The sequence below is a fragment of the Gracilinanus agilis genome, chromosome 1 (assembly GCF_016433145.1).
Source record: "Gracilinanus agilis isolate LMUSP501 chromosome 1, AgileGrace, whole genome shotgun sequence".
NCBI classification, from domain to species: Eukaryota; Metazoa; Chordata; class Mammalia; order Didelphimorphia; family Didelphidae; genus Gracilinanus; species Gracilinanus agilis.
The window spans coordinates 513,940,131-513,967,984 of NC_058130.1; the positions used below are offsets into that span (position 1 = coordinate 513,940,131).

At 35.2% G+C, this 27,854-nt stretch overlaps 1 protein-coding gene across 1 annotated transcript in view; it reads right to left on the minus strand.

Moving 5' to 3' along the window:
- The window catches only part of LYN (LYN proto-oncogene, Src family tyrosine kinase), a 140,073-nt gene that overhangs the window by 22,140 nt on the left and 90,079 nt on the right, over positions 1-27,854 (minus strand). The window contains exons 9-10 of the mRNA XM_044666245.1: positions 15,417-15,599; positions 13,021-13,097 (exon numbers count right to left, since the gene is read on the minus strand). Of these exons, the coding sequence (XP_044522180.1) occupies positions 13,021-13,097; positions 15,417-15,599 (260 nt within the window). The remainder of the gene's footprint in view (positions 1-13,020; positions 13,098-15,416; positions 15,600-27,854) is intronic.

Below are 27,854 nucleotides of genomic sequence, written 5' to 3' on the forward strand. Positions count from 1 at the left end.
ATGAACGTTGAAAGATATGTTAGAAATATTAAATGAATATACATAGGGAATAAATGCTAACTATGTAGATAAACATTCACCATGTATGTTCATGTAAATGTTTCCAGTGTAAGTATTATAGTACATCTTTCGCTTAGTCTTTAGTTTATGAGCCTTTAGGGGACAGGCACAGTGTTTCCTGAATGTAGCAACCTGAATAACAGTTTCCTGAAAGTAGCAATCATGTATAGCTAATGGGTAAGAATCCCAGAGACATAAAAATTAACTGATTATGGTTGGAAATTCCCAAGAGAGTTTCTGTGAAGAAAAGCAGTAGATACATTGTAAGACACTGCACCTATACATATTTAAAGTGAATTATCAATAACTCTCAAAGGATGGATTTCCCAGGAATAGTTACTATATGCTTTGTACTAGTACTGCATAAGATTAAAAAGATTATAATAATGAAGCATAAGGCACGATCCCTACCTTCAAATAATGACTCTAACATACATGAAACAAAGAGGCCACAGGACTAAATGATACAACAGCAATTCAAATCATTGTGGGTAGGAATAATCGGAAAAGACTTCTGGGAGTAAGAAGTAGACCTTGAGTTGGAAGTCAAAGGATGAGTCAAAGAATAAGGGCAGGGATGCTGAGCAGGAATGAAGGAACCCTTCGGGAGAGGGAGACAGAGAATTCAGACTGACTAGAGCAGAAGATCTGCCTTGGGAAGAAATAGGAAATACAATGGGACAGGTCCGTTGAAGCCATGTTTTGGAAGGTTTTTAAAGACTCACTGAGAGGGGGAGCTAGGTGGTTCAGTGGATAGAAAGCCAGGCCTGGAGATGAGAGGTCCTGGATTCAGTACTAGCCTCAGGCACTTCCTGGCTGTGTGCCTCAGGGAGAATCAAGTAGTCCACTTTGATTAGCTAAGGATAAGAAGGCTAATCATCAGAATAACGGTCACCTGATTAATTTTACCCACATTTAACTCATGAAAGTCTTTCAAAGCATGAAAGAGTTACAGTCTAACTGAGGAAAGAATATTTGTGGCAATGAAGTCACACATTGTTTAAGCTATTTATCTTTTACTCAGGGACCTCGGAGCCCCAGACCCTTCCAGTGAGCAAAATCATAAAATTTAATTGGAAGGAACCCCAGAGGCCATCTAGTCCAACTCACAAATGAAACAGAAGCTGATCTCTGTTGACTAGGCCTACTAGAATGTAAACTTTTTGAGGACAGGACCTGTATAATAATAATTAAAATCATCATCATTTATATAGTTTTTTTCTTAAAAAAACAACAACAACAACTCATCTTCCATCAATACTGAATATTTGTTCAAAGGCAGAAGAGAGGTAAGGGCTAGGCAATAGGGGTTAGATGATTTACCCAGGGTCAAACAGCTAGGAAATATCTGAGGCAACATTTGAATCTGGTTTCTAGTCCTGGCTCTCAAGCCACTGAGCCATTTAATTGCCCTCTGCTACTCACTATCTTTGTCATCCCAGGTAAGTCATAGACTCTCTAGGCCTCAGTTTCCTCATTTGTAAAATGAAGGGGTGGACAAAAGCTCTAAATACTGGTTATTATACAAGAACAAGACAAATATTCAGAATTATGCAATTTTAGAGCTGGAAGGAGCCTTGGAGATAATCTAAACTAACTTTCTCATTTTTTACAGAAGAAAAAAGAGAGGCCTAGTAAGATTAAATGATTTATCTGAAGTCACACAGTTTTGTAACAGAGACAGGACTAATAGCTGGATATAGGTCCTCCATCTTCCACACCAGGGCAATTTCTAATTTGATCCACTGCGAGTTTTTAACACAAGTTCACTAGAATTTTTTAAACAGATATTCCATAGAAAAAGAAAACATCCTTCTGGTAAAAGAAATATTTACTATAGATATTTTGAACAGATATAATTACAAGGTTCAAGTAAAATAATATGTCTTGACTATTATATGCTAGTACTTTTGTAAATTGCCACCTCCCTCCCCAAATATGGACTGGACTTTTATTTTTTATTGAGGAAGTTTCATTTAAGACCTTTTGCTTGGTAATGACAGCAAGGTTTGGTGTTCTGAGCAGAAAGAAAACAAGAAGCTAAAAAGGGGAAGAAATACTAAGCAGTTATTGAAGCATAGCTTACCAGAAATCATTTTCTACTGTACCTGGGAAACTGAATCACAAGAGAAGGGCCCCTCTTTTACAGGACTGAGTACAGAGCTGGGAGTCATTTACTCTGGGTTTTCTGTTTGGTATCCATTCTGACAGAGGCAGAGTCTGTGTAAAAGCTAATGTTCTCCTTCCTTTGTCTCCACCCCCTTTTAGGTAAATAAGGATAGCAACATCATCCCATTTGAGGAGACTGAGAATTAAATTGTTTTTTAATTTAAAATTTTTCCACGTTTAAATGACTCATTTTCTTTGCCTTCTTGCTCCTGGAGCAAATAAGTAATTCCATGGGATTACACAAAATTTATCACTTGATACCTATCTCCTTATTATTAATTTTTGTAATAGAGCAATCTTGAGAATTAATTTGATTCAATTCAATAAGTATTAATGGTCTACTATGTGTCAGGCATTGTTTTAGGTGTTGGAAATTCATAAAGAAGTAAAAGACAGTCTCTGGAACCTACAATCTAAGGGGGGAGATGACATGTAAACAAATGTGTGTATACACACACACACACACACACACACACACAGGAAGTTATAGAGAGAATGAATAGGAAATAATTAATGAAAGGGAAGGCAGGAGAATTAAGAAGCATTATGGAAAGATTCCTACAAGAAGTGGAATTTTAGTTCAGGCTTAAAGAAAGCCAAGGGGGCAGCTCAGAAGATTGAGAACCAGGCCCAGAGATGGGAGGTCTTGGGTTCAAATCTGACCTCAGACACTTCCTAAGCTGTATGACCCTGGGCAAGTCACTTAATCCCCATTGTCTAGCCCTTACCACTCTTCTGCCTTAGAACCAATAAGGCAGAAAGTAAGGGTTTAAAAAAAAGAAAGAAAGAAAGTCAAGGTGTCAGTAGTCAGGAGGAGGAAGTCTTTTAGGCAAGGAGGGCAGCTGGAGAAAGCTCCCAGAGCCAAGAGATTGAGTGTCTTGTTCATTGAACAACAAGGAGGCCAATGCCACTGGATCAAAGAATATGTGTCAGGGAGTAAAAATGTAGGAAGCCTGGAAAGGTAGGAGGGAGCTAGGTTATGAAGGGTTTTGAATGTTAAACAGAGCATTTTATACTTGCTTCTAGAGGCAACAGGAGCCACTGGAGTTTACTGAGTAGGAAGTAGATATGATCAGACTTGTATTTTAGGAAAATAATTTCAGTGTCTGAATGGAAGATGCATTAGAGTGGGAAAAGATTCGAAGCAGGCAGACTCACCACCAGGCTATTTCAGTAATCAAGGTGTGAGTTGATGCCTGTGTTAGAGTGATGGCAATGTCAGAAAAAAGAAGGGGGATTCAGGAGAAATTGCCAAGGTGAAATCAATAGGCTTTGACAAGAGCTTATATATTGGGGTGTGATAGTAAAGAATGCAGGTGATTCTTGAAGTAAGCTTGAGGGACTGGGATGATGATGTTGCCCTCTGCAATAAGACAAAGTAGAAAAGGGTAAAGTTTAGAGGGAAAGATAATGAATTCCATTTTGTACATATTGAATTTGAGATGTTTATTGGACATTCAATTTGATATGTCTGAAAGGCAGTTGAAGATGTGAGACTGGAGGCCAGAAGAGACTGGAAAAGGAAAGATGGATTTGAGAATTATCAGTATGAATATGGTATTAAATCTATGGGAACTGATAAAATCACCAAATGAAGAAAGAGAAAGAAAGAGAGTACTCTAACTATTGGTATTGCGATAGCTATAGTTAGAGGGCATGATCTGCAAGTGGATCCAGGAAAGGAGACAGAGAGGGAACAGTCAGATAGGAAGGAGGAAAATCAGGAGCAGGCAAGTTTCCTGAAAACCTAGAGAAAGGAGAGTATCAAGAAGGAGAGAGTGATCATTAGTGTCAAATGTTACAGAGAAGTCAAGGAGAATGAAGACTAAGAAAAGGCATTTTCTTATTTTTTATTTTTTTTATTTCTTATTTTTAAATTTCTTAAATTTTTCAAAAAGATTTGGCAACTAAGAGATAATTAATAACCTTGGAGAGAACTGTTTCAGTGGAATAATAAGATAAGAAGCCAGATCATAAGGAGCTAAGAAGAGAGAGAAGAGAAAGTGAATTCACCTAGATGGCCTTTTTGAGGAATTAAACTACAAAGGGCAGAAGAGATAAGATGATAGCAAGAATGGAAGGATCAAGTGAGGGGCTTTTTTAAAAGATAGAGACATGGACATGTTTGTAGGCAATAGGAAATGAGGCAGTAGAGAGAGAGAGACTGAAAATAAGTGAGAGTGAGAATGACAGGGGTTCATAGAAGGCTAAAAACTAAAAGGTTTCAAAATAAAGTAAAAGCAAATTCTAATGTAATACTAAATGACATCATAATGGTCATGAAATCATGAGAACACAACAATGGTCTGAATGAAAAATAATGACTCACTGACACACACACATACACACACACACAAACAAACAGTCTATTTATAGGATGGGAACAAGGGAAGAAAATTTGTTCTTAGTATATCCACACTGTGATGTGAAGATTCTATTCAGTCAAAGAAAGAGGAAAGGTCCAATCTCAATCATCTGATTTTTAAAGCGAATGCCATTTAACCTTTAGCTTTTCCAATTAATTTAGTTTAGATGTGTAAGGAGAACATGTACTTGAATGCAACAGAAATGCTATTATAATACATGATCACCCAATTGCTCTCATCTATCAAAACTCTTTGGTTTTGTTAGCTTTTGAGAATCTCAGCAAAGTTTTTGTTAATGACTTTCATTCAACACCAGTATTTTTGTGAAGCTACCTACCTGCTCTCGGTTGCTATGGTATCCCTGTGTCATAGTTCCAACTGCAGTAGCCAGCATTGGTACAACAGTATTTAAATTAAATCTTATTTCTTTTTGCCTACTTTACTTTTCACTACCTCCCACAGTATCTTATCTAAATTAGAAGAATAAAAACCACCTGTTAATAGTACAAAATGCAGAGAACACCCTGCTTTTTTTGGAAGGGAGGAGGTAGAGATGGGGAATAGGAAGGCATACTGAAGGAAGAAGCAGAAAGTCTCAGTAATTCAAAAAGAGCATCAGAACTAATAAGGAAACTCCATAAAGTACCAGGAAAGAAAAGAAGGGCCTACTAAATGGAATAAAAGAAAACAGAAATAGATAGTACTCTCAGTACTGGTGGAATTTATAAACACTTAAACAAAACTTAAATCTCAGATTGACCAAAGAAACAACTTCATAATACAACTATCCTTTCTACATTATAGGGGTTGGAACACAGACCCTCTATGATCTGGAAAACCCACTCAAAACTTTTGGCCTTCTCTTTGTATCAGAGAAGAAGTCTGGATTTTTTCTTTTTCTTTTATGAGGTGTTTATAGCACCTTATAGGCATTTATGAGTTCCTAAACGTTTTAATATACCTCTACATTTCAACCTTAGTGTGTTGTCTGCTGGCTTTTTATTTATTTTAACCTTAAAAAAGAAGCCATTTATATTTATTGTATTAAAAGATGAAATGTTTATATTTTATAATACTCTGCACATAGTTTAGGCATTTCTGAGTTTCTGAACTTTTTATGTGTCATCTGCTGGCCTTTGCATGTCATCTACAGCTTTTGTAAAACTCTCAACAAATTCCCACTGAATTTCTTATGCCAGCCCATGATATAGTGAAACCACAATAGGAAAAGTTGCAGTGTGGAAGGGACATCAGTGTATTGTGAGAAGAAGATCCAGGAAAGGCTTAGAGTCTAATCTGATTTTCAATTAGTGTTTAAAAAGCAAACCCAAAGAGGCTATTGTTTTTAATACTTTCATTGCAATTAGGTGACTGACACTAGGTGGCAATATGGCTTTAATTCAGATGGTATGAACCAGTAGTGTCAAACATAAATAGAAAAGAGGCCACTAAATCATATATAATGATCCCTAGAGGTCACATATCAACTTAAAAAACCATGGATTAACATTATTAACTTATTAACAGCTATGTTTTACTGCATTTTTATTTATTTTTTAAATATTTCCCAATTATAATCAAGTTTCAGGTCATGCACCAGAGTGTGGTGGCATGTAGATCTTGGACCACATGTTTGACCCCTCTGAAATTATAAGGCCTATAATAACATTATCCTCAAGCTAAGATTACAACTAAAATTTTTATTGCTTTTTCTGATAAATAAAAACAGTACTCAATTAAAATAGCTAATCACAAACAACATAAATAAACATGATTATTTTAAAACATACTTTTCAATGAAATGAACTTCTAAGTAAAAACTACTGCTTTTGATCACACTAATTCTTGAACATGATCAAGAACAACCCAATGTCCTTGTGCTCTTACCATGAGAATTTAGTTGGTCTGTTTTTATCTAATTCACTCTGAATCTTTTCTAGAAACTAGACTTTCTAGTTCTGGCACTTATAGCTTGCCTGGAGTCAAAAGCCATTTGCAACTTTTCTCCATTGCTATGGATACCTCAGCTTTAGAGAATCACTCCTTTAAATTACTATGCAATCTGGAGCAAATCACAGAATTTTGGAGTAGGATGGTACCTCAGAGGTCATTTAGTACAGCCTAAAGTTAAAAGGAAACTCTCTGATCATCAAAGGGCCAACGTTAAGCCTGATCTCTCTTCTAGTTGGAAATCCTTCAGTTAATTGAAGGTAGCTATATTATCCCCATTTTATATATATATATATAATTTTTTTTCCCTCCATACTGGTCCCAGTTCCTCCAGTCAGCGTTTCTATAGTTTGGTCTCTAGTCTCATTATACTAATTGCTATCCTCCAAATGAGCTCTAAAATGTGACATCCCAAACTAAACACATTTCGCCAATTGTGCTTTGACCAGGTCAAATGAAAATAAACATTTATTAAACACCTACAATGTACCAGGCACTATGCTAAGTGCTGGGAATATGAAAAAAAGGCAAAAGACAGGCCCTGCCCTCTCTCAAGGAACTCACAATCTAATGAAAAAGATGCCGTGCTAACAACATACAAAGCAAGCTACATACATGCACAATACATATGAAATAATTAACAAAGGGAAGGCGTTGGAATTAAAACATAAGTAATACTACTATCTCATTTTGGAAACTTGGACAATCTTACAGGATGAGCTTTATCTCCGTGGTCCACTATAAAAAAAGGGCTATGGATTAGGAAATTTCTAAGCTCTACAGTTTTATGATGTGACTGCTCTCATCTACCTCCTGCCACTTAAATAAGTTCCCACAGGTGTTCTCTTTTGTCTTTGAGAACTATTCTTGCAAACACAAATGAATACTTTACCTCATACCCATCAGACTGGCAAAAATGATAAAGATGACAAAAGATAAAAATGCTAAATATTCAAAGAACTGTGTGAAGATATATATGTTAATACATTACTGGTAAAGCTCAAAATTGTTTCAGTTAGTCAGGAAAACAATCTGAAACTGCTAGAAAAGAACTTAATTATCATTTTATTATTTATTATTAATTTTACTGATTTATTATTTTATCATATAATAAAATTAAAATTTATATATATTGTAACAATAATATTTTATATAATAAAATTCCATATTATTATAATTTATTAATTATCATTAATTAGTTAATTAATAACAAATAATGAAATAATGATAATTAAGTTCTGGCCTCAGATACTTCCTAACTGTGTGACCTTGGGCAAGTCACTTAACCTCCATTTTCTAGCCCTTACCACTCTTCTGCCTTGAAACCTATACACAGTATTACTTCTAAGACAGAAGCTAAGGGTTAAAAAAAAAAGAAAAGTAATTAAGCTGTACATACCATTTTATTCCATTGATACTTCTACTGGGGATATACAGCAAGAGAGTTAAAACTAGAAGGAAAGATCCTATATATTTACATACACACACATATAGACAAAAATCTTTGTGGCAGCATTTTTGTTTTTGAAAAAAAGCATTAACTAGAATTGAAGGTGCACAATGGCTGGGAAAAGGTGAAATAAATTTCAGTCTATCTATAAGAAGATATTATTTATTATGCAGTATGAAAATGTGTGAGCAGCTAGGTGGTACAGCTGATAGTGTCAGGCCTGAAGTCAAGAAGACTCATCTTCTCATGTTCAAACCTGGCCCGAGACACTTGAAACTATGGATCCTGAGCAAGTCACTTAACCCTGTTTGCTTCAATTTCTTCATCTATCCAAAAAGCAGGAGAAGGAAATGGTAAACCACTCCAATACATTTGCCAAGAAAAACTCAAATGATGCTAGGAAGAGTTGGACGTGACTGAAAAACAAGATGGATAGGTAAGAGAGACTAGTTCAGTTTTATGGTCTTTGTATACCCAGCGCTTAGGACATCGTAGTGCTTAATAAATACTAGTCAATTGATTAACTGATCTGATATCAGCTGAAGGAAGCAGACCAAGAACAATTTACATAATGAACACAGTAATGTAAAAGAAAACATTTTAAAAAGACATAAGAACTCTATGGAATAAACAATCTTGAATTCAAAGGAGAACTAGTAAAGCATAGCTCTTTCTTCTCAGCAAAGAAGAGGTAGACTATGATAAAACAAAATGAGTAATAGATTTGGAGTCAGTTAATCTGAATCTGGGCCTCAGTCTCCTCTTCTATTAAATTAGGGACTGGATATTCTCTACTAGCTTTAATTAAAAATCTAATGGATAGAGTGGGAGGCTTGAAGTAAAAAAGACTCATCTTCCTGACTTCAAATTTGGCTGTGTGATTCTGGTCAAGTCATTTAATCCTGTTTGCCTCAGTTCTTCAACTGTAAAATGAACTATAGAGGGAAATGGCAAATCACTCTAGCATCTTTACCAAGAAAATCCCAAAGGTGGTCACAAAGAATCAGATAGGACTGAAATGAGTCAACAACAAGGTATTAAATAAGCCATACATTGCCAGCTGTATCCAGGTTTATATCTGACACATTGGAGAAACCTAATAAAAGCTTATTGATAGAGGGATTTATTTTGCCTTATTGTATTTCTTCAGCACAAGAGAGGCAGTGGTGGTAAAGGAGAGAGGGTTTCAAGAAGTGATAGTGATGTAAAAAAGACATCAATAAAGCATCTATTTTTAAAAAGGAGAACCAGAAGGGAGAAGTACATACAGCATTTCTGTTCTGAGAACATAAAACTCCCTCAGGGCTAGATCTCCCTAATAAGGAAATAATCTTCCTCTTCACTAAAAGTTTGAAAGTGCCCTATTTCTTTGCATTATAAGTGAGGTTTGATACCAAATCTGATTAGAATTAGGAATGATCTAGTTAGTGTCATACTGGAAGGAGAAGAAAAGAAAGGAAAAGGAATTTGGCCAAAAGGGCTAGAAGTCAAGTTGGGAAGAGGTTACTCCTGAGTATCAGAAAAGCTTTTCCTTCCCTAACTATTCAAAATCAGGAAGTGATGACATCATTGCTCACATAGTGTGATGTTGTAATGTGTATTCACCCAACTTCCTGTTTCCATTGGGGAGGGGAGGGGAAATTGTAGATTGAAGAATCTCAGATTTCTGGTTTAGAGGGTAGATGAGCAAAAGGGCCTTGGAAACAGTTCTCTGCTCTTCATCCTATCCTAGACAATTCCATTAGAGTTGGACTATTTATGCCAATAGACAGTCCTCTTTCTCAGCTTGGTGTACGTACACTTCTATTAGGAAATCTGAAAACATGCTGACTATAGCATCATGTACACTATAGAATTTCCCAGTTCTATGTTGATTATCGTGGAGGCAAAAAAGGGGAGTAAGATATTATGTAATTCAAATTCCTATGTATTAGCTACCCTCATCTTCCTCCCTACCCAGAACAAAAGCCCCATAATTTATCTAAGCATTTTTGTCTTTTTTCCTCATATTTTCATTCTATGTGGGGAGGCTAGGGAAAGATAACAAAGATAGAATTATATAAACATTTGAGAACCTGTAAGTAAAGCACGAACAACAGACAGGTAGTGTTCAAGGGAGTGGAGGAGTGAGTTCTGACTGGTTTTCCTCTCCTCTCATCCTATTCAAGAACAAGCAGCAAAATGTGCTGGCAGCTTAACCCTTCATATAATTAGACAAAGTACATTCTCTTTAGAGAAACTTCAACTAGCATTCTACCCATTTGTTCAGTAAGCATTTAAAAGCCTACTGTGTATGGTCCAGGAACTGTAGTAAATGCCAGAGATTCAAAAGATAAAAAGAAAGTAGTCTCTGTCTTTGGGGGATTTACATTCTATTGGAAGAAAATAACACATATATAATTAAGAATAATAAATGCTTAATGCTTGTTGATGGAACTAAATTTGGGAGCAATCAGCAAAGACCTTGTATAAGGGGTGATGTTTGAGCTAAGCCTTGAGAGAAACTAGGGTAGTGATGGAGAACCTTTTAGACATCAAGCGCCCAAACTGCAACCCTCGTGCCCATGTGAGTCCCCTGCCTTACACCAGACAGGGGAGGGAGGAAGTGTTCCCATTGGGCTGTTGGGCAGAAGGGTAGGTCATGTGATAAACGTCCTCAGGTGCTGTGGAGAAGGGGAAGGGAGCAGCCCCTTCTGATATGAGCCTGCACATGTGCCATAGGTTCACCAACACATAAGTAGGGCTTCTAAGAAGCTGAGAAGAGAGGAGAAGACATTACAAGCAAGATAGTCTATGAAAAGGCTTAAAGGTAAGAGATAGAATTTAGAGCAAAAGAAATGCAAAATTTTGGCTAGAATGTAGAATATATGAAGGGAAGAAACAGGCAATAAGTTTTATCTAAGTAGGCTAAAACTATATCACAGATGACTTTAAATATTCAATTTATTTTCAGAAGAATTTGTATTTTATCCTGTGTAGGAAACCCCTTAAGTAGGGGAGTGACATGATCAGACCTATGAATGAGAAATATCATTTTGGAAGTTCTACGCAGGATTGACTGGAGAGAAGTGAGACTGGATATAGGAAGGTCAACTAAGAAACCATTATAATAGTTTAGATGAGGAATTTGTTGTTCAGTTATTTTAGTTGTGTTTGACTCTGTGACCCTATTTGTGGTTTTCTTGGCAAAAAGATTTGCCATTTCATTCTCTGGCTTATTTTGCAGATGAGGAAACTGAGGCAAACTGAGTTACATGAATAACCCAGGGTTACGTAAATAAAAAGTGTCTGGGACCAGATTTGGATCCAGAAAGATGAGTCTTCCTGATTCCAGGCTCAGCATTCTATCCATTCTACCATCTAGCTTCCTACTTGACCTATAGTAGTCACTTAACAAAGGTTGATAGATTGATTGATTGATATGTAAAAAAGAAACTTTTAGGAGAGACTGAGAACAAAGTAAAACTCATAAAAAAGTAAAGCATTTTTCCATGAAAGATTACATATATACCTCCATTCTCCCATTTTGTTATGGCATCAAGAGGCCTTTCCACTTCTTCCTAATGGTAGCATAGATATGTCCTCATAAGTTGCCATCTTAGAATATCTACTTGGTTCCTTGTGGCCTCTGAATCCTGAGGCAAAGGTTTATTTTCTGGCATATAACAAATCATTTAATTTTTCATTCAGACCTAAAGCCAGTTAGACTAGTCTAGCAGTGGTAGGTAAGAACCAAGGCTTACTTCCTCAACTAAACCCTAAACTACACTAGCAGGGGTGGTGAAGAAGCTACATTCATGAAGGCTTCTATTCCTGTGAATATCACTAAGAGCTACAACTCCTCCCCAATATTCTACTACATGTGTTGCTGAGCCAAAGATGTGGGTAAAATGCTCCTGCATAAAACACCAGCAAGTATCATTTCCTCTGAATATGATTTGGTATTTATCAAAGGTCCTTTACAAAGTTTTCCTGTAAAACACTTTAAAGCGATGAAAAGAAACAAAGGGAGACGGGATAAGAGATGAAAAAGAAAAAAAGAAAAACATATTTCTCTCAGAACTTCAACAATTCTCTTTTATGTCACATTATACTTTAATGTCAGACTGTAACATAACATAACACAAGGAAAATGGCCTTCCCTTCATATATCACCACATAAACCAATACAGAGGATTAAACAAACACAAAAATCTATATTCATCTAATAGAAATAAGGAAATTGTCAGAAGTCAACAGTTAGTTGGAAACCTTCAAAAATAGGATATGTCTACAGGAAGTCAGGTGGATTTCTTGGCAAATTGCCTTTGCTTTCATGTACACACACATACACACACACACACACATATTTTTAAAGAACTAAAAGGACTACCTGGCCATCATTGAAAAGATTAAAGATCAATTAAAACTTCTCCAAAACATATAACTAGCCTCTCTGGTATATAAGGAAAAAAATGAGAAAAAAAACCCTTTAATTATCACTGTTTTTTTGAGAATTCTGATTGCTTGAATGTATGAACCAGTCAGCTTGGTAGTACCATTACCAAACATTTATTTGTAAAATTGATACTTTATTTAACTACCATTAAAATCAGTTCTCATAAATCCCTTTCAAGGAAGGCAAGTTGATTTTATTTTTCTCATTTTCCGAGTGGGGAATTGACTAAAAGAAGGTTAATTGGACTCCGAGGGGATGACTAAAACTAGAAATATAAAATCTCTTTATAAGGACATCCAAAATAACCCTCATTTCCATAAAAACCAGAATGGAATTATGGGTAATCAAGCCCTACTATTTTGAAGGATAAGCACATTTTATACATCAGAATCACTCAGAAGTATCCATTCTTACTTCTCTCCCAAGGAAATGTATGTTGGACTGTGCATTTCCGCAAGGCCATTACATGGGGAAATACTGAAAGGAAATTTGGCTCCTGACAATAGGATCTTACAATATCTAACATAAAATTCCAAATGAGAAAATATCCATAAAAGAGCACATACTTAAATTTTTGGATGATTTACCTGTGCCGAAAAATCAATTAGCTTTGGAAGCAGCAGTTTCATTCCTTCTGGACTCTTCAGGAAATCCAACAAACTCCCTGTTTGTAGAACAATAAGTCAGTGCAATTCCTCCCTGCCCTGGGGAAAATCCAGACTAAATCTAAATCATCATCACTTTCCTGTTTTTAGATGCTGTTAAGTATTTTAGTCACAACACTTTCCCCTAAGATTAATCAAAGTGAACTACCTATTCTTCATACCTTTCACAAATATAAAAATGTATATGAAAGTAGTTTCACATATATATTGTAAAATATTCAAATATATAAAAATATATATGAAAATAGGAATTGCTTCAAAAAGGATGATAATGGGAGGGTCATCTCTGTGTGTGTGTGTGTGTGTGTGTGTGTGTGTGTGTGTGTGTGTGTGTATTCTCTAACTTTATCTCTGTCTCTCTTTTTGTCTCTGTATCTCCAACTCTTTGTGTCTCTGACCCTCTGTCTCTCCATCTGTCTCTGATTCTGCATCTTTAGTGTTTCTTTATCTGTCTCAATTAGTCTTGTCTAAAAGCAAAATGCCTATGAATTAGCTATCCCATTTTCTGAATACTCCAATAAGAACAATATAAAAAATTATTGTGTTGCCCTTCTCCTTTTCAATATTTCCCTCCCACTTTCAACATTGGCATTATTGCTACTATAATGCTAAAATTGTTTTTAACTTAATAATAAATAACATATTTAATAATTATTCTTTATATTATTGCTAGGGAGTTGGCACAGTAAACAGTGCTGAATTTAAAGTTAGAGGAGCTGGGTTCTGATCTTGGCTAAGTCCCATGAGTGACCTTGGACAAGTCACTTTACTCCTTCAAGTTCCTAATCTGTAAAATGAGAGGTTTAGATTAGATGGACTTTAAATTTCTAAACTGATAGTTCTGCAAATCTATAGTTTTACCTTCTAAGTTTAGATTAAATTCCTATTGTTGAAGTAGAAATTATCTGCCCTTAAACATCTTGGGAAGATTTCTCTTTACTGACATAGAGTATTCATATTAATATTCACAGCTAATATCAATCTGCTTTGGAGAGGATTAGGATCTCTCTCTCTCTCTCTCTCTCTCTCTCTCTCTCTCTCTCTCTCTCTCTCTCTCTCTCTCTCTCTCTCTCTCTCTCTCTGTCTGTCTTTTTTTTAGCACAGACTTCTTAAAATTCAGCTGTCTTGATTGCCTGATCTCTAGTAGTACTAACATGAATGATAACATTTCAGATCAGCTCTGAAGCAACTATGTAGTCATTCCTCCACTATTCACAGGACTTCTCAATTTCTAATGATCTTGATACCCTTCTCTCTTCTTTTTTCCCCCTCTCCATTTGCTTTCTTTTTCAGTTGACCACTTATTCGTAATTTCATTCCATGGTGGACACATGAAGAAAGCAGATTTTGGTAAAGGCTTGAGAGTTTTTCCAACCATTTAAAAATTTCATAAGAATATGACTTTGCTGGATGAATTTTTAAATCTTGATTTTGTAAAGTATTACAGTTGCTACTTATTGCCTCCAAAACCTGTTTCTTAAAATGTTGATGTTCTTCCTATGTATTATGGCAATGAGTCAGAAAGCCCATACACATTCAGAGGCATCACAGTAGGAGGTAACCCAAAGGTCAATGGAAACTTATTGCAAAGTAAGTTAAGGAGGCTTCAGTAGATTACCAACTATGATTTCAGTGTAAATGTGGCATAAAAATCAGCAAGGGTTTGGAAAGGAGGGTGGTTGGTCAAATTACAAGAACTGGGCATAATAAGCATAAAACATGAGTGTTTCAGTGATATCTGTAAGATACCTTACCTTGTATGTAGGAATGGCAGAAGAAAATAAACAAGGATTGCATAGAATGAGAAGGCATTCATTGGTTGTTATCTGGACAAATGGATGGAATGACTACACTAAAATGGCCGATCCAATGAATTTTCTACATATGTAGGTGATTCAAAAAGTTATAAAGTTAATTAATTTGGGAAGTTAGAGCTCACATTTTAAAACTACAAAACAAAAAGATTCTTATTTGAAAGTTAATCTAAGAAAATGTGCATCAGATAAGTCAATATTTCCAACTATCCATGACTTTATATGTTTTGCTACTTTGTGACTTAATAGTGTTCATCAGTTCTCATGACCAAGAAAACATTCATTGCTTGGTAGACAAAATGAACATCCCCCACCCTCAGTCCACTGAGAAGAAACACCAAATCCACCCTTAAAACTGGTCCAGCTTGTTCATGAACCCCTTTTGAAGTCTGTGCAATAGTAACAGCCTCTGAGAATTCATGAAGAGCAATCGAAATGGGACCTTGATAGAATTATTGAACTCTATTTAAAATATGGTTACTAAGATAAATAATAGATGCTTACCTTTTGCCATGAATTCTGTTATGATGTAAATCGGCTCTTCTTTGGTAACCACAGCATAGAGCCTCACTAACTTTTCATGCTGAAGTGTTTTCATAAGGTTAGCTTCTTCTATAAATGCTTGCACAGACATGGTTCCTGGCTTCAGAGTTTTCACAGCCACTTTGGTATTACAATTATAGTAGCCTAAAGAGAAATAAGAGTGTAGAGGGGCAAGAGAGAAAAAAATAATGCAATTGTGCATTATGAACTGCAGCTAGGTTAAAAACTTTTTAACAATAACTTATACTTATTGCACCTTACCATTTACAGAGCACTTTCATGAACCTCGCAACAATTCATTATTATTATTATCCCAAATATTATTATCCACATTTTATAAATGAAGAAACTGAGGCTGAGAGGTTAAGTGATTTACTCCAGCTCACACAGCTATGTGACAGAACTAAAACTTCAAACCGGAACCTTTATGACTTCAAGCAAACTGTCCTTATATACTCTACCATATGTGCCAATAAGGTAGATATGACATCTTCTACTTGAGATATTTTTTACAGTTATATTTCATATGGGCACTGAATAAAGAAGCTACTGAAGTTGAATAAATAAGCTGCATTTGGCTTTAATTTTTTAAACCTAAAATTTGAAAAAAAATAATCTATGGAAACAATATCACTGTACAACCTTATTATATGAATAATTCAACACTGAACATTTTGAATTTTAGAGGTGGCTAGGAAACAGATGCTATCTATTATAACTAGGACAAAAGTAATTACAATTTCCATATTTTCCTTACTATTTCATTTAGCTTCTGTTTATATTAAACATTCACACAAAATTCAAATTGTGTATCATAGTTCTTGTTGACAGCTTACTGATATAAGGAGATGCATTATTAGAAACCTCGGCAAATGAAGAGAATAACCTCCCTATTTTATGTTGTATTTCTGAGTTTATTCACTTTTCAATATGCAGTAACTGTGGCTAAGGCTAAGGCTTCCCCCCAGAGGATTCCTTTTTTCCTCACATTTCTGGAATTTTCTCCAAATACTTTTGGGATGTTTGGTGGCTAGATACCAATAATGTATCTCTTTCCCAATACTGAAAATAAACAGAGCACACTCAGGCTCTTGGTACCTATGACCTCCTTCTCTATTAACATACATTTTATGTTCCTTTCCTGTTTCTGCTTGGCAGCTGATGACTGTCTACATAGAGGAGACGATTCCCTATGAAGACAATTCACAAGTATTCAGGGAGGTAAATATAGCTCTGGCTTTTATTTAATAGCATTTGGCTCAGAAACATTACAAGGGAAATAGATTATAAAGTCTGCCTGACTACACTGCTTAGAATTTTCATGACAATTTGTTCTAGTCATATCTCAAATGGAGGAGGAAGGGAGGTAGAATTAGAAGGGACTTTAGAAAAGAAGTCACAAGATTATTATAAGTGCCATATATTGCAAATTGGTTCAAACCCCTGATAATGTCATTTGGTATATTTGTAAATAGTTCATAAATGCCAAGACAGCATAGATTCTGATGCATCAACTCAATAATTATAATTACCTAGCAGTATTGTATCAGAAATAAAGAAAATATAATAATAAGCATATCTTCCAGTTATTTTTTTAATATTTCTTCATCCTTGCCTCTTTGGGATAACTAATTCAACAAGTGCTTATTCAATAGCCAATATTTGTATATTGTTCTGAGGTTTTAAAATCACTTGATACCATTATCTCATTTGAGCCTCATAATAGCACAGAGGTAAGTGCTATTACCTCCATTTTATAGATGAGAAAACTGAGGCTGAGAGAGGTTAAATGATTTACTTAGTGTCATATAGTATCTACTATGTATACATCACTACACTAGGTGTTAGTGATAATACTAAGATAAGAAAGTTTCTGACTTTATATAGCTAATAGTCTAGGAGAAGCAAAGAACTTTTACATATGGAAACATTCCATATGAAATCATGTCTTCACAGTTACAAAACTGATAAAATTGTAGAGAATGAAACATTAAATAGTTTGCTGATTATATTTAAAAATGGAATCAAAAGAGCGAAATGCTGGCTTTAAAAAAAATCTTACCAACCATCTTAGAATCAATACTGTGTATTGGTTCCAAAGCAGAAAAGTGGCACTTGGATTAAAACTTGGGTTTAAGTGCCTTGCCCAAGGTCACACTGATAGGAAGTGTCTGCCAGATTTGAACTCAAGATCTCCTGTCTCTAGGTCTGACCATTAATCTTCTAGGCCACCAAGCTACCCCCGAAAAATGCAATCTTAAGGTTCTATTTTTAAAAAAAATAACCCTTACCTTCTGTTTTTAGAATCAATACCAAAAATCAGTTCTAAGGCAGACAAGTGGTTAAGGGATAAGAAATTGGGGTTAAGTAACTTGTACAAGGTCACATAGCTAGTAAATGTGTATGGTAAAATTTTAATTCAGGTCTTCCTGACTCCGGTCTAGATCATTAGATTACACAACTAGAAATACCTGAGGATGGACTTGAACTCAAATCTTACTGATTCCAAGCCTGATGGTCTATGTAGTGTGCCCTCTAGCTCTCCCAATTTGAACTTTATTCACTAAGAACTAAATATGTGTAGACCTCAGTTGAATTGCAATGAAGTAAAATAAGAGACCATTTAAAGATTCAGGACAGAAGAATGAACATAAGTAAGAGAAGTCTCACTGATTTGAGCATGAGGAAGACAAGGCTAGTGGCAATATGAGGACAGTTTGAATGAGGGAGAGAAAGGAGGTAAAAACCTGTTAGAATATCATTGTATTAGTCCAAGTGAGTTACAACTAAGCCATGTACTAGCTTGATAGTAGAAGGAATGGAGAGCATGGAGTGGATATGATTCAGCATATGAAAATGGAAATTAATAGTGCTTGAAAACTGATTAGATAAGAAAGATGAGAGAGAAGGAAGAATGAGAGATAACAAGAAGGCTTCAAATATAGGGGTCTATGTGAATAATAGTACTAGTGATAGAAATTGTGAAGTCAAAAGAGGAAGAGATTGAAGGGAAGAAGATAAGAAGTTCAATTTGAGGTCTGTTATGTCTGTGGTGTCAGCAAAATTTCCATGTAGAGATGCCTTGGAGGCAGTTGAAGACGTGAGTTTGGTGCCTAAGAGAGAAGTTAGAGATGAAGACGGAGATAGAGGAGTCAGCTATGTAGAAATGATAATTAAGGTCATGGAAGTAAATGAGATTTCTAAGAGAGAGATGTAGAAAGAGAGAAGATAGAGATTGGGTAGAAGAAAAGGAGCCACAGAAGTCTCTAAAGACATGGAAGAAGAACCAGTTTTGAAATAAATTGAAGAGAGTATCTCAAAAAACTGTTACTAACTTCAGAAAGTTTAAGAATGAGGACTGAATAAAGGCTCTTAGAATTCGAAATTGGAAAGAAAGTGGCAACCTTTGAAGAATAGTGTCAATAGTAAGATTGGAGTACAGAAACTAACTTCAAAAATACAAAATGAATAATTTTGATTATATTAAATTTTTAAAAGTGGCAGCAGTGAGTCTGGTGGCCACACCCCATAAGCCCCAGAAGCTGAGGGGTATAGCTGGCCCAGGGCTGGTAGCCTGGTCCCACTAGCCCCCAAACACAAGGGAAGGGTATGGGACACTGGAACCGCCTAGCAGAGCTTGGCATCTTCCCCTGGCCTCTCCCCCATATGCAGGGGTGGGTAGGGCACCATAAATAGTCAGGAGGCAGGGCACACAGTCTGGAAGGGATGTGTGGGGCATGGCACAGGGCCTCTACAGAGGCCAAAAAGGCTTTCCATCACTGGTATAGGATGTGGGGTTTTGGTTTGTAAAAGATTACTCTATTACAAAAACGAATAATATGGAAATAGGTATTGAGTGATAATAGATGTATAAACTAGTGGAAATGGCTTGTTGGCTCTGGGATGGGGGAGGGAAAGAACATGAATCATGTTACCATGGGAAAATACTTATATTTTTAAAAAAATTGAAAAGAGTGGATATCTTTTTAAAAATATCTGGCAATAGAGAGGAAGAGAAAGATGAGAATGTAGGTTGTTGGAAAATAGCATGGCAGAGTAGAATATTAGGATTAGAATCAGGATGATCAGTTTAAATCCAAACTCTGGAGAGTGGAACCAAGATGGTGGAGTAGAACATAGAAAGTTGCTATGAGAATCTTAAAATAGTAATCCAAAACAAATACTGGAGTCCCAAAACAAACAAGAAGATAGTAAAATAACTCTCTTGCTGAAAACAATTTGAAAGGTGGGCAGAGAGGTCAATTTCGTGGGGTAAAGGGAACTGTAAATAAAACTGCACATAGAGAAGTGCAAGTTGTCCACCCTCTACCTATTTCACTGGGTTCAAAACCTGGCCACAAGTGAACTTCAAGACCCTGGGACCCTGCCTAAGCCAACAGCAAAGCATCCCATGGCAAACCCTTGAAGCTCCATTCCCTGGCACAATCCTGAACTGAGGCCCTAAGTCCATGGTACTTGGCCCATTCAAGTCTGCAGTGGAGCTCTTAAACCTAAGGCAAAGTAATACACTGTGCTCTGAGCCATGCAGGCCATCAGCAGTTGCTAGAGGAGATTGAATCAGCACCAGGAGATGGTTTCCAGAGCTCCCAGCCCATAGGTCATCATACCACCTTGGAAGAACTGAAATTTGCAGAAAACCAGAACTAGAGCTGAGAGTAAAAAGGGAAAACTGAAGTTTAAGAAAGTATACCTTATAACCTAAAAACAGAACCCATCTTTAAGATAAAAGTAAAAATAAGGGGGGGGTGAGGGGGCCTGGTAAAATGAATAAACAACAAAAGAAACACCTAACCATAGAAAAATTTTATGGTGGCAAAGAAGTGCAAGGCACAGACTCAGTAGGGACAGTAAGATCAAAGCAGTCACATGCAAAACTTCAAAGGAAAATAGGAACTGGTCTCAGGTGCTAGAAGAGTTCAAAAAGGAATTAAAAAATCAAATCACAGAGACAAAAAAAGGGGGAAAGAAGTAAAAGTAAAACAAAAGGAAAATACCTTTCCAAGCAGAATTGGTCAAATGGAAAAAGAGGTACAAAGATCTAATAAATAAAAGAGTTTCATGAAAAACTGAGATGACCAAATGGAAAAGGAGGTTCAAAAGGTCATGAAAGAAAATCATTCTTTAAAAATCAGAATTGGGCAAACAGAAACTAATGACTTTATGAAATATCAAGAAAAAATAAAACAAAATCAAAACAATGAAAAAATAGAACATGTGAAATATGTCATTGAAAAAAAAGCTGACCTGGAAAATGGATCCAGGAGAGACAATCTAAGAATTATTGGACTATGTGAAAGTTATGCTTACTTTCTTATCAATGCTTATTTATATATCTATGCTTTCTTAATTATCAAAGATAACTGACCTGATATTCTTAAACAAGAAGGTAAAATAGAAACTGAAAGAATTCACCCATCACTTCTTGCAATAAATTCCTAAATGACAACTCCCAGGAATATTATAGCCAAATTCATGAGCTCCCAGGCCAAGGAGAAAATACTTCAAGCTGCCAGAAAGAAATAATTCAGATATCATGGAGTCATGGTCAGGATTACACAAAATTTAGCAGCTTCTACATTAAAGGACTGGAAAACTTGGAATAATATTCCAGAAAGCAAAGGAAGTAGGCTTACAATCAAGAATTACCTAACTGACCATATTCTTTCAGGGGAAAAAATGGACATTTAATAAAATAGAAGATTTCCAAGCATTCCTGATAAAAAAGACCAGATGTAAACAGAAAACTTGATGTCCAAATACAAGATTCAAGAGAGGCATAAAAAGGTACATAAGAAGAAGATTTAAAAGATTCAATAAATTGAATTGTTATATTCCTACATGGAAAAATTATATTTGTATCTCTTAAAATTTTTAACATTATCATAGTAGAAGAAATATATAAAGAGTGTGAGAGTAAATTGTTTAGGATGATATGCAAAAAAAATCAAAGCATGAAAAAGAGGACTACAGTGAAAGAAAATGGAAGAGAGAGGTAAAATAGAGTAAATTATATCACCTAAAAAGGCACAGGGAAAAAAAAAACTATTATAGAGGAAGAGAGGATGAAGGTGGTAACTAGCAATGATTAAATTTTACTCTCATTGGAATTGGCTCAGAGAGGAAATAACAATGAAATAGAAGGGAAATAAGAAAGGTGGTAGTGGGGAGGGGAGTCATATAAGGGAGAGAGAATTTAGGGGGCAATGATTCAAAGCAAAATACTTGTGTGGAGGGATAAGGTGAAAGGAGAATGTGCAGGATTAAAAGGAGAAAACAAGATGGAGAGGAATACACAGATAATAATTGTAACTGTGAATGTAAGTGGAATGAACTCACTAATAAAATGGAAATGGATAGCAGAGTGGATTAAAAACCAGAATCTTATGATATGTTGTTTACAAGAAACACCTTTGAGGTAGGTAGACATATACAGTGTAAAGGTAAAGGGATGGAAAAGAATCTATTGGGTTTCAGCTGAGATAAAAAGCAGGAGTAGCAATAATGATCTCACACAAGGCTAAAGCAAAAATAGATCTAATCAAAAGAGATAAAGAAGGTAATTACATCTTGATAAAATGTATACTAGACAGTGAAGTAATATCAATACTTTAAAAAATTTATTTATTTAAAATGTTTTTCCATAGTCATGTAATATACTTTCTTTTCAGTAGCACATGCTGCATACACAAAAATTAACCACGTAATAGGGCATAAAAACTTTGCAAATACAGAAAAACAGAAATAATAAATGCTTCCTTTCAGTCCACAATGCAATAAAATTAAAATCAATAAATGTTCATAGAAGAACAAATTAAATGTTAATTAGAAACTAAATAATCTAATTCTTCAAAAGGGGTGAGTCAAAGAAAAAAAATTATAGAAACAATCAATGATTTAATTACAAAGAATGACAATGAGAAGACAACATATCAAAATTTATGTGATACAGCTAAAGCAGCACTCAGGAAAATTTATATCCCTGAATGCTTATATCAATAAAATATGAGAAAAAGCAGATCAATGAATTGGCCATGCAACTAAAAAAAAACTAGATGAACAAATTTAAAATCCCCAGTTAAAGACTAAATTGGAAATCCTAAAAATCAAAGTAGAAATTAACAAAATTGAGAGCAAGAGAACTATCGAACTAATAAATAAGACTAGGAATTAGTTTTATGAAAAAACAACAAATAAAATATAGCACTGGTTAATTTGATTTTTTAAAAAAGGAAAGAAAATCAAAATTACCAATATCAAAAATGAAAAAGGTGAATTCACTCCCAATCAAGAGGAAATTAACACAATTATTAAGACCTATTTTGCCCAGTTATATGACAATAAATCTGACAATCTAAGTGAAATGGATGAATATTTACAGAAATATAAATTTCCCCAATTAACAAAAGAGGAAATAGAATACTTAAATTATCCTATCTCAGGAAAAGAAATTGAACAAGCCATCCATGAACACCTCAAGAAAAAATTTCCAGGGGCAGATAGATTCACAAGTGAATTCTCTCAAATATTTAAAGGACAACGAATCCCAACACTATAGAAATTATTTGGCAAAATAAGCAAAGAAGGTGTCCAATCAAATTCTTTTTATGACACAAAAGTCTTAAATAAAATACAAAGAGACTACAACAATGTATTGCAAAGATTATTCACTAAGAATTCAACTAGGTGGGATTAATACCAGGAATGGAAGACTGGTTTAGTATTAGGGTAATTATCAGCATAATTGATCATAACAAAAACTAGACTAGCAGAAACCACATGATTATCTCAATAGATGCAGAAAAAGTCTTTGACACAATACAAAACCCATTCCTATTAAAAACACTAGTAAGCATAGGAATTAAAGGGCCTTTCCTTAAAATAATAATTATTATCTATCTAAAAACCATCAGCAAGTATCATTTGTAATGAGTTAGATGCTTTTCCAATAAGATCAGGAGTAAAGCAAAGATGCCTATTATCCCCACTATTATTTAATATTGTACTAGAAATGCTAGTGGTAGCAGTTAGAGAAGAAAAACTGGAGGGATTAAAGTAGAAGAATGGTAAGGGTAGGCGATGGGCGGGGGGGTCAAGTGACTTGCCCAGGGTCACACAGCTAAGAAGTATCTGAGGCCAGATTTGAGCCTAAGACTTCCTATCTCTAGGCCTGGCTCTCAATTCACTGAGCTTACCCAGCTGCCCCCCCACCTGATTTATTTTCAAGGAAACAATTAATTATATTAGATGGGGTATGTCTGTATTATCACTCTGAGATTTTATTTTCTACTAGTTAGCAAGAGGTATAAATTATTTTTCTATTGAAAAAATGCTATCCACATCTCTAGAAAGAACTGTGGGAGTAGAAATACAGAAGAAAAGCATATGATTTATCACTTGTTTATATGGGTGATTTGGGGTTTTGGTTTTAAAAGATTATTCTAATATAAAAATAAATAATATAGACATAGGTATCAAGTGATGACACTTGTATAAACCAGTGCAATTGCTTGTCAGCACCAGGATGGGGACAGAAGAGGGGAAGGAAAGAACATGAATCATGTAACCATGGAAAAATATTTTAAAATGTAAAATAAAATAAAATAAAAACCAAATAAATTATTTCACTATTAAAAGAGTTCCTTTTATATTCTATTTTTACTTTGACTTAGTGTAGTTTGCTACTATAAAAAAGTCATTTGTATTATGCAACACAAGCCAAAACATATAGGAAAGACAGAAAATAGAAAGCCAATAAAAATATACCCTAGATCACTTACTCCCTAAACAAAATAAGTTATAAGATTATGAAGCTGATTTGTATTACAGAAAGAAAACCAATAAAATCTAAAAGTATGGTCTTTTCCCTAAGAAACAAATTTCCCACCACCAAAATTATATTAGAGTCAAAAGCAATCTACCAAAGAATCTTTTGTTATTTTTCAAAACCAAAAGGGATTAAACTACAAACCTTTTAAAATTCTTTATGGACAGAGTTGCCAAATGACCCAGAGTTACATAACTTCAGTTAACTAAAAAAAAAAAAAGATGCAGCTAGAAAATGTGATTTTTCTTTCTTTTGTAAAGGCAACAAAGACCATATGTGCAAGAAAAAACAACAGGGGTATTAGCCACTACAGGGCAATTCAGTTTTCTGGGAGATAAAAACTATACTCCCCAAGGTCAGAAAAAAAGTTTTCAGGAAACATTGTAGCTGCTAAAGACATTAAAATATACTAATAAGGCTGGTAGTAGGAACAATCAGTAAAATAGAATCTTCAAGTACAAATTACTGACATCAGTTACTTATTTCTCAGAGGTGTTGTCACCATAAAAATAATGACAATAATTCGGTACGATGGGATAATCATATTTCCAGTGCCCATTTATGTAGCACTGAGAATCAAATCTTAATTTGATTAATTAATACTTATTAGAGGCTTCCAGCTTCAAAAATAGTAGTTACTAGGCTTTCAACTGTCACCATAAATGGAAAATTGATTTTTTTTATCATTGTAAGAGGTGATAAAAACATTTCTTGTTGAATGACACTGGATGATAGTTGAAGGCAGAAGAAGGCCATGTCAAGGAAATGCCTGCACTGCAATTTGGATGTGCTTGCTATAAAAAATGGCTCATTTGAACTTATTAACCACTGAAAAATAGGTGTTTTTCTTTTTATGTATGTAGTTAATTTTTTAAATTGGTTCATTTTATAGGGGTTAGAAGAACAAGATCTGTGATTTCATTGGCATAGGGAACTTCTGAGTTGAGGAAAAACCCCTTCTTCATGAAAGGTGAACACCTCTTAAATGTAGAGTTTTAGGGAAGTAAGTGGCAAGGACTGAGGAGTGAAGAGATTCGCCATACTAGCCACACACAGTATGTGTTAGAGGCAGGTCTTGAGCCAGGTCTTCCTGGTTCTGAGGCTTGTTCTCTATTGTGCTACATTGCCTCTCTATATAATTTCTATTTTTTTAAAGAAAGGATTAGCCACATGAGGTAGGCATTCTTCACATGACAAGGATTTAGATAGGGTGACAATGCATTGTAACCCCTTCACTGAAATTTTACCTCTAAGGATTTCTCTTTCTTTGGCAAAGAAGCCTCAAAACCAAACAGTGAAAGGAAATGTGGAACTTAACTTCACTTTACAATAATTTTCCCCACAATGTAGCAATCCACAAAGGAAAACATTTCACCCCAGTTAGCCATCAAGAGGAACACATAAACAAGAGGAAACACCTTGCAGAGAAGCAGCCTCTTTCTTTTTCCCCCTCCCCCTGAACTGGCCACTTCCTAGTATTTATTAATTACTTTTTCAGGCAAAAATATTATAAACCATTACAAACTACTCTTATTTCAGGCATAATTTTCTCATTTGTTTATTTATTTTTAAGTCCTTTACCTCCCATCTTAGAATCAGTACTGTGTACTGATTCCAAATAAGGAATCTAGGTAATAGAGACTTGCCCAGGGTCATACAGCTAGAAGGAGTCTGAGTCCAGACTTGATATTTTCTCATTTGAAAGAAAATAATTATTCAATTGGTTCAATAGGAATTTTTTAAAGGTCCTGCATTTGCTTATAATAAATAAGAAAATCTGCCTTCCTTACCACACCTTTCTTTGTGTATTCTTTTTTTTTTTAAACCCTTGTACTTCGGTGTATTGTCTCATAGGTGGAAGAGTGGTAAGGGTGGGCAATGGGGGTCAAGTGACTTGCCCAGGGTCACACAACTGGGAAGTGGCTGAGGCCGGGTTTGAACCTAGGACCTCCTGTCTCTAGGCCTGACTCTCACTCCACTGAGCTTCCCAGCTGCCCCCTCTTTGTGTATTCTTTTAATAGACACATTATTCATACCCTCAGTTGCAGATATTTTAACTTTTTTTTTTTTTGGCACACATTTTACCAGTAAGAATGAGAAGCAAAAAACCACATTATTAAATCACATTTTCTTACAGACATTAAATCATACAAACTACATTCATTTGGTACTATTTCTATATTAAATGTATTCAATATAAATGAAAGTTATTTCATTAATTTCAAAGAAGTTTTCTGCATCAAAGCCAAAAAATTTGTAGGTCTTGCTTTTAGATATATTTTATATGATTGTCCCCTTTTTCCAGATAGTTTATTTACATATATACACACATAACCTATACAAATATAAATACCTACCTACACACTTATATACATATAAAAGTAACTTCCCTATCTGGACATGTTATCTGCAGATAGAGAGCTCCAGATAAAGAAAATCCCTCTACTAATGCAAATAGACAACTGATGACTTTGTCCAACTTTACTTCATTTATATCCAATTCCTGGACAAGTTAAGACATCACCCATGATGTCGTTGGTCTTCTTTGAGAATAAAGGGCAAACAGTAACAATATTAACTCAAGCATTGAAGAGTTCAATATCTTGCCTGTGGTCATGCAGTCATTGGGTCAGGGGAAAGACTTGATCACTTCAATACTACACCTCTGTCCATATTGCCTTTCCATATAATGACTAAAAACTATTAAAACTGGCATAGGGAGATCCTCATTACTAAGAGTCTATAGAAGCTGGACAACATCAAAGATACTGTAGAAGGGATTTTTATTCAGCCATGGTTTGGATTAGATGACTTCTTGAGGTTCTTTCCACCTCTACTTTTTGGGTTTTTGTGTAAATACAGGTTTTGTGTGTCGGGGGGGGGGAGGGGAGGCACCAGATTTGAAATCAGATGACCTTAATTCAAATTATAGCTCTCCTAATTAGTAACTGTATGACTTTGGGCAAACATGAAGTCCCTCTGGGACTCAGTTTCCCCATCTGTAAGATGAAAAGATTCAACTAGATAGTCTCTTCCAGATGTATGATATTAAGACTAAGAGGTGGGGCTTAGTGGATAGAGAGCCAAGTCAAAAGACTTAGGTCCAAATTTGGCCTTAGACACTTCCTAACTGTGTGACTATAGGCAAGTTACTCATCCTCAATTGTCTAACCCTTACCCATCTTCTGTGTTAGAATTAATACTTGATATTGATTTTAAGACAGAAGATAAGGCTTAAAAAATTAACTAGGTGAGCTCTAGAGTTCTTTCTGCTCCTAAAATTATGATTTTGTTAATTTCAAACACTATTCAGTTAAAAATATTTGACATGTTTGCTCAGGGTTAGCTATATGAAATTTATTATTGGTTATTGATTACTGATTAATAATTAAAATTTTTATCAATCCCATCATTAACCACTATAACTACATTTTTCTAGGCTTAGATCCAGAGCAATTTTGTGTGGGCTCATGATATTTGTTGGGAGATTATGAATCTAACTCAATAAGCCACCATACCACTTGAGGGAAATAAAAAAGGTGAAGGAGGATTCA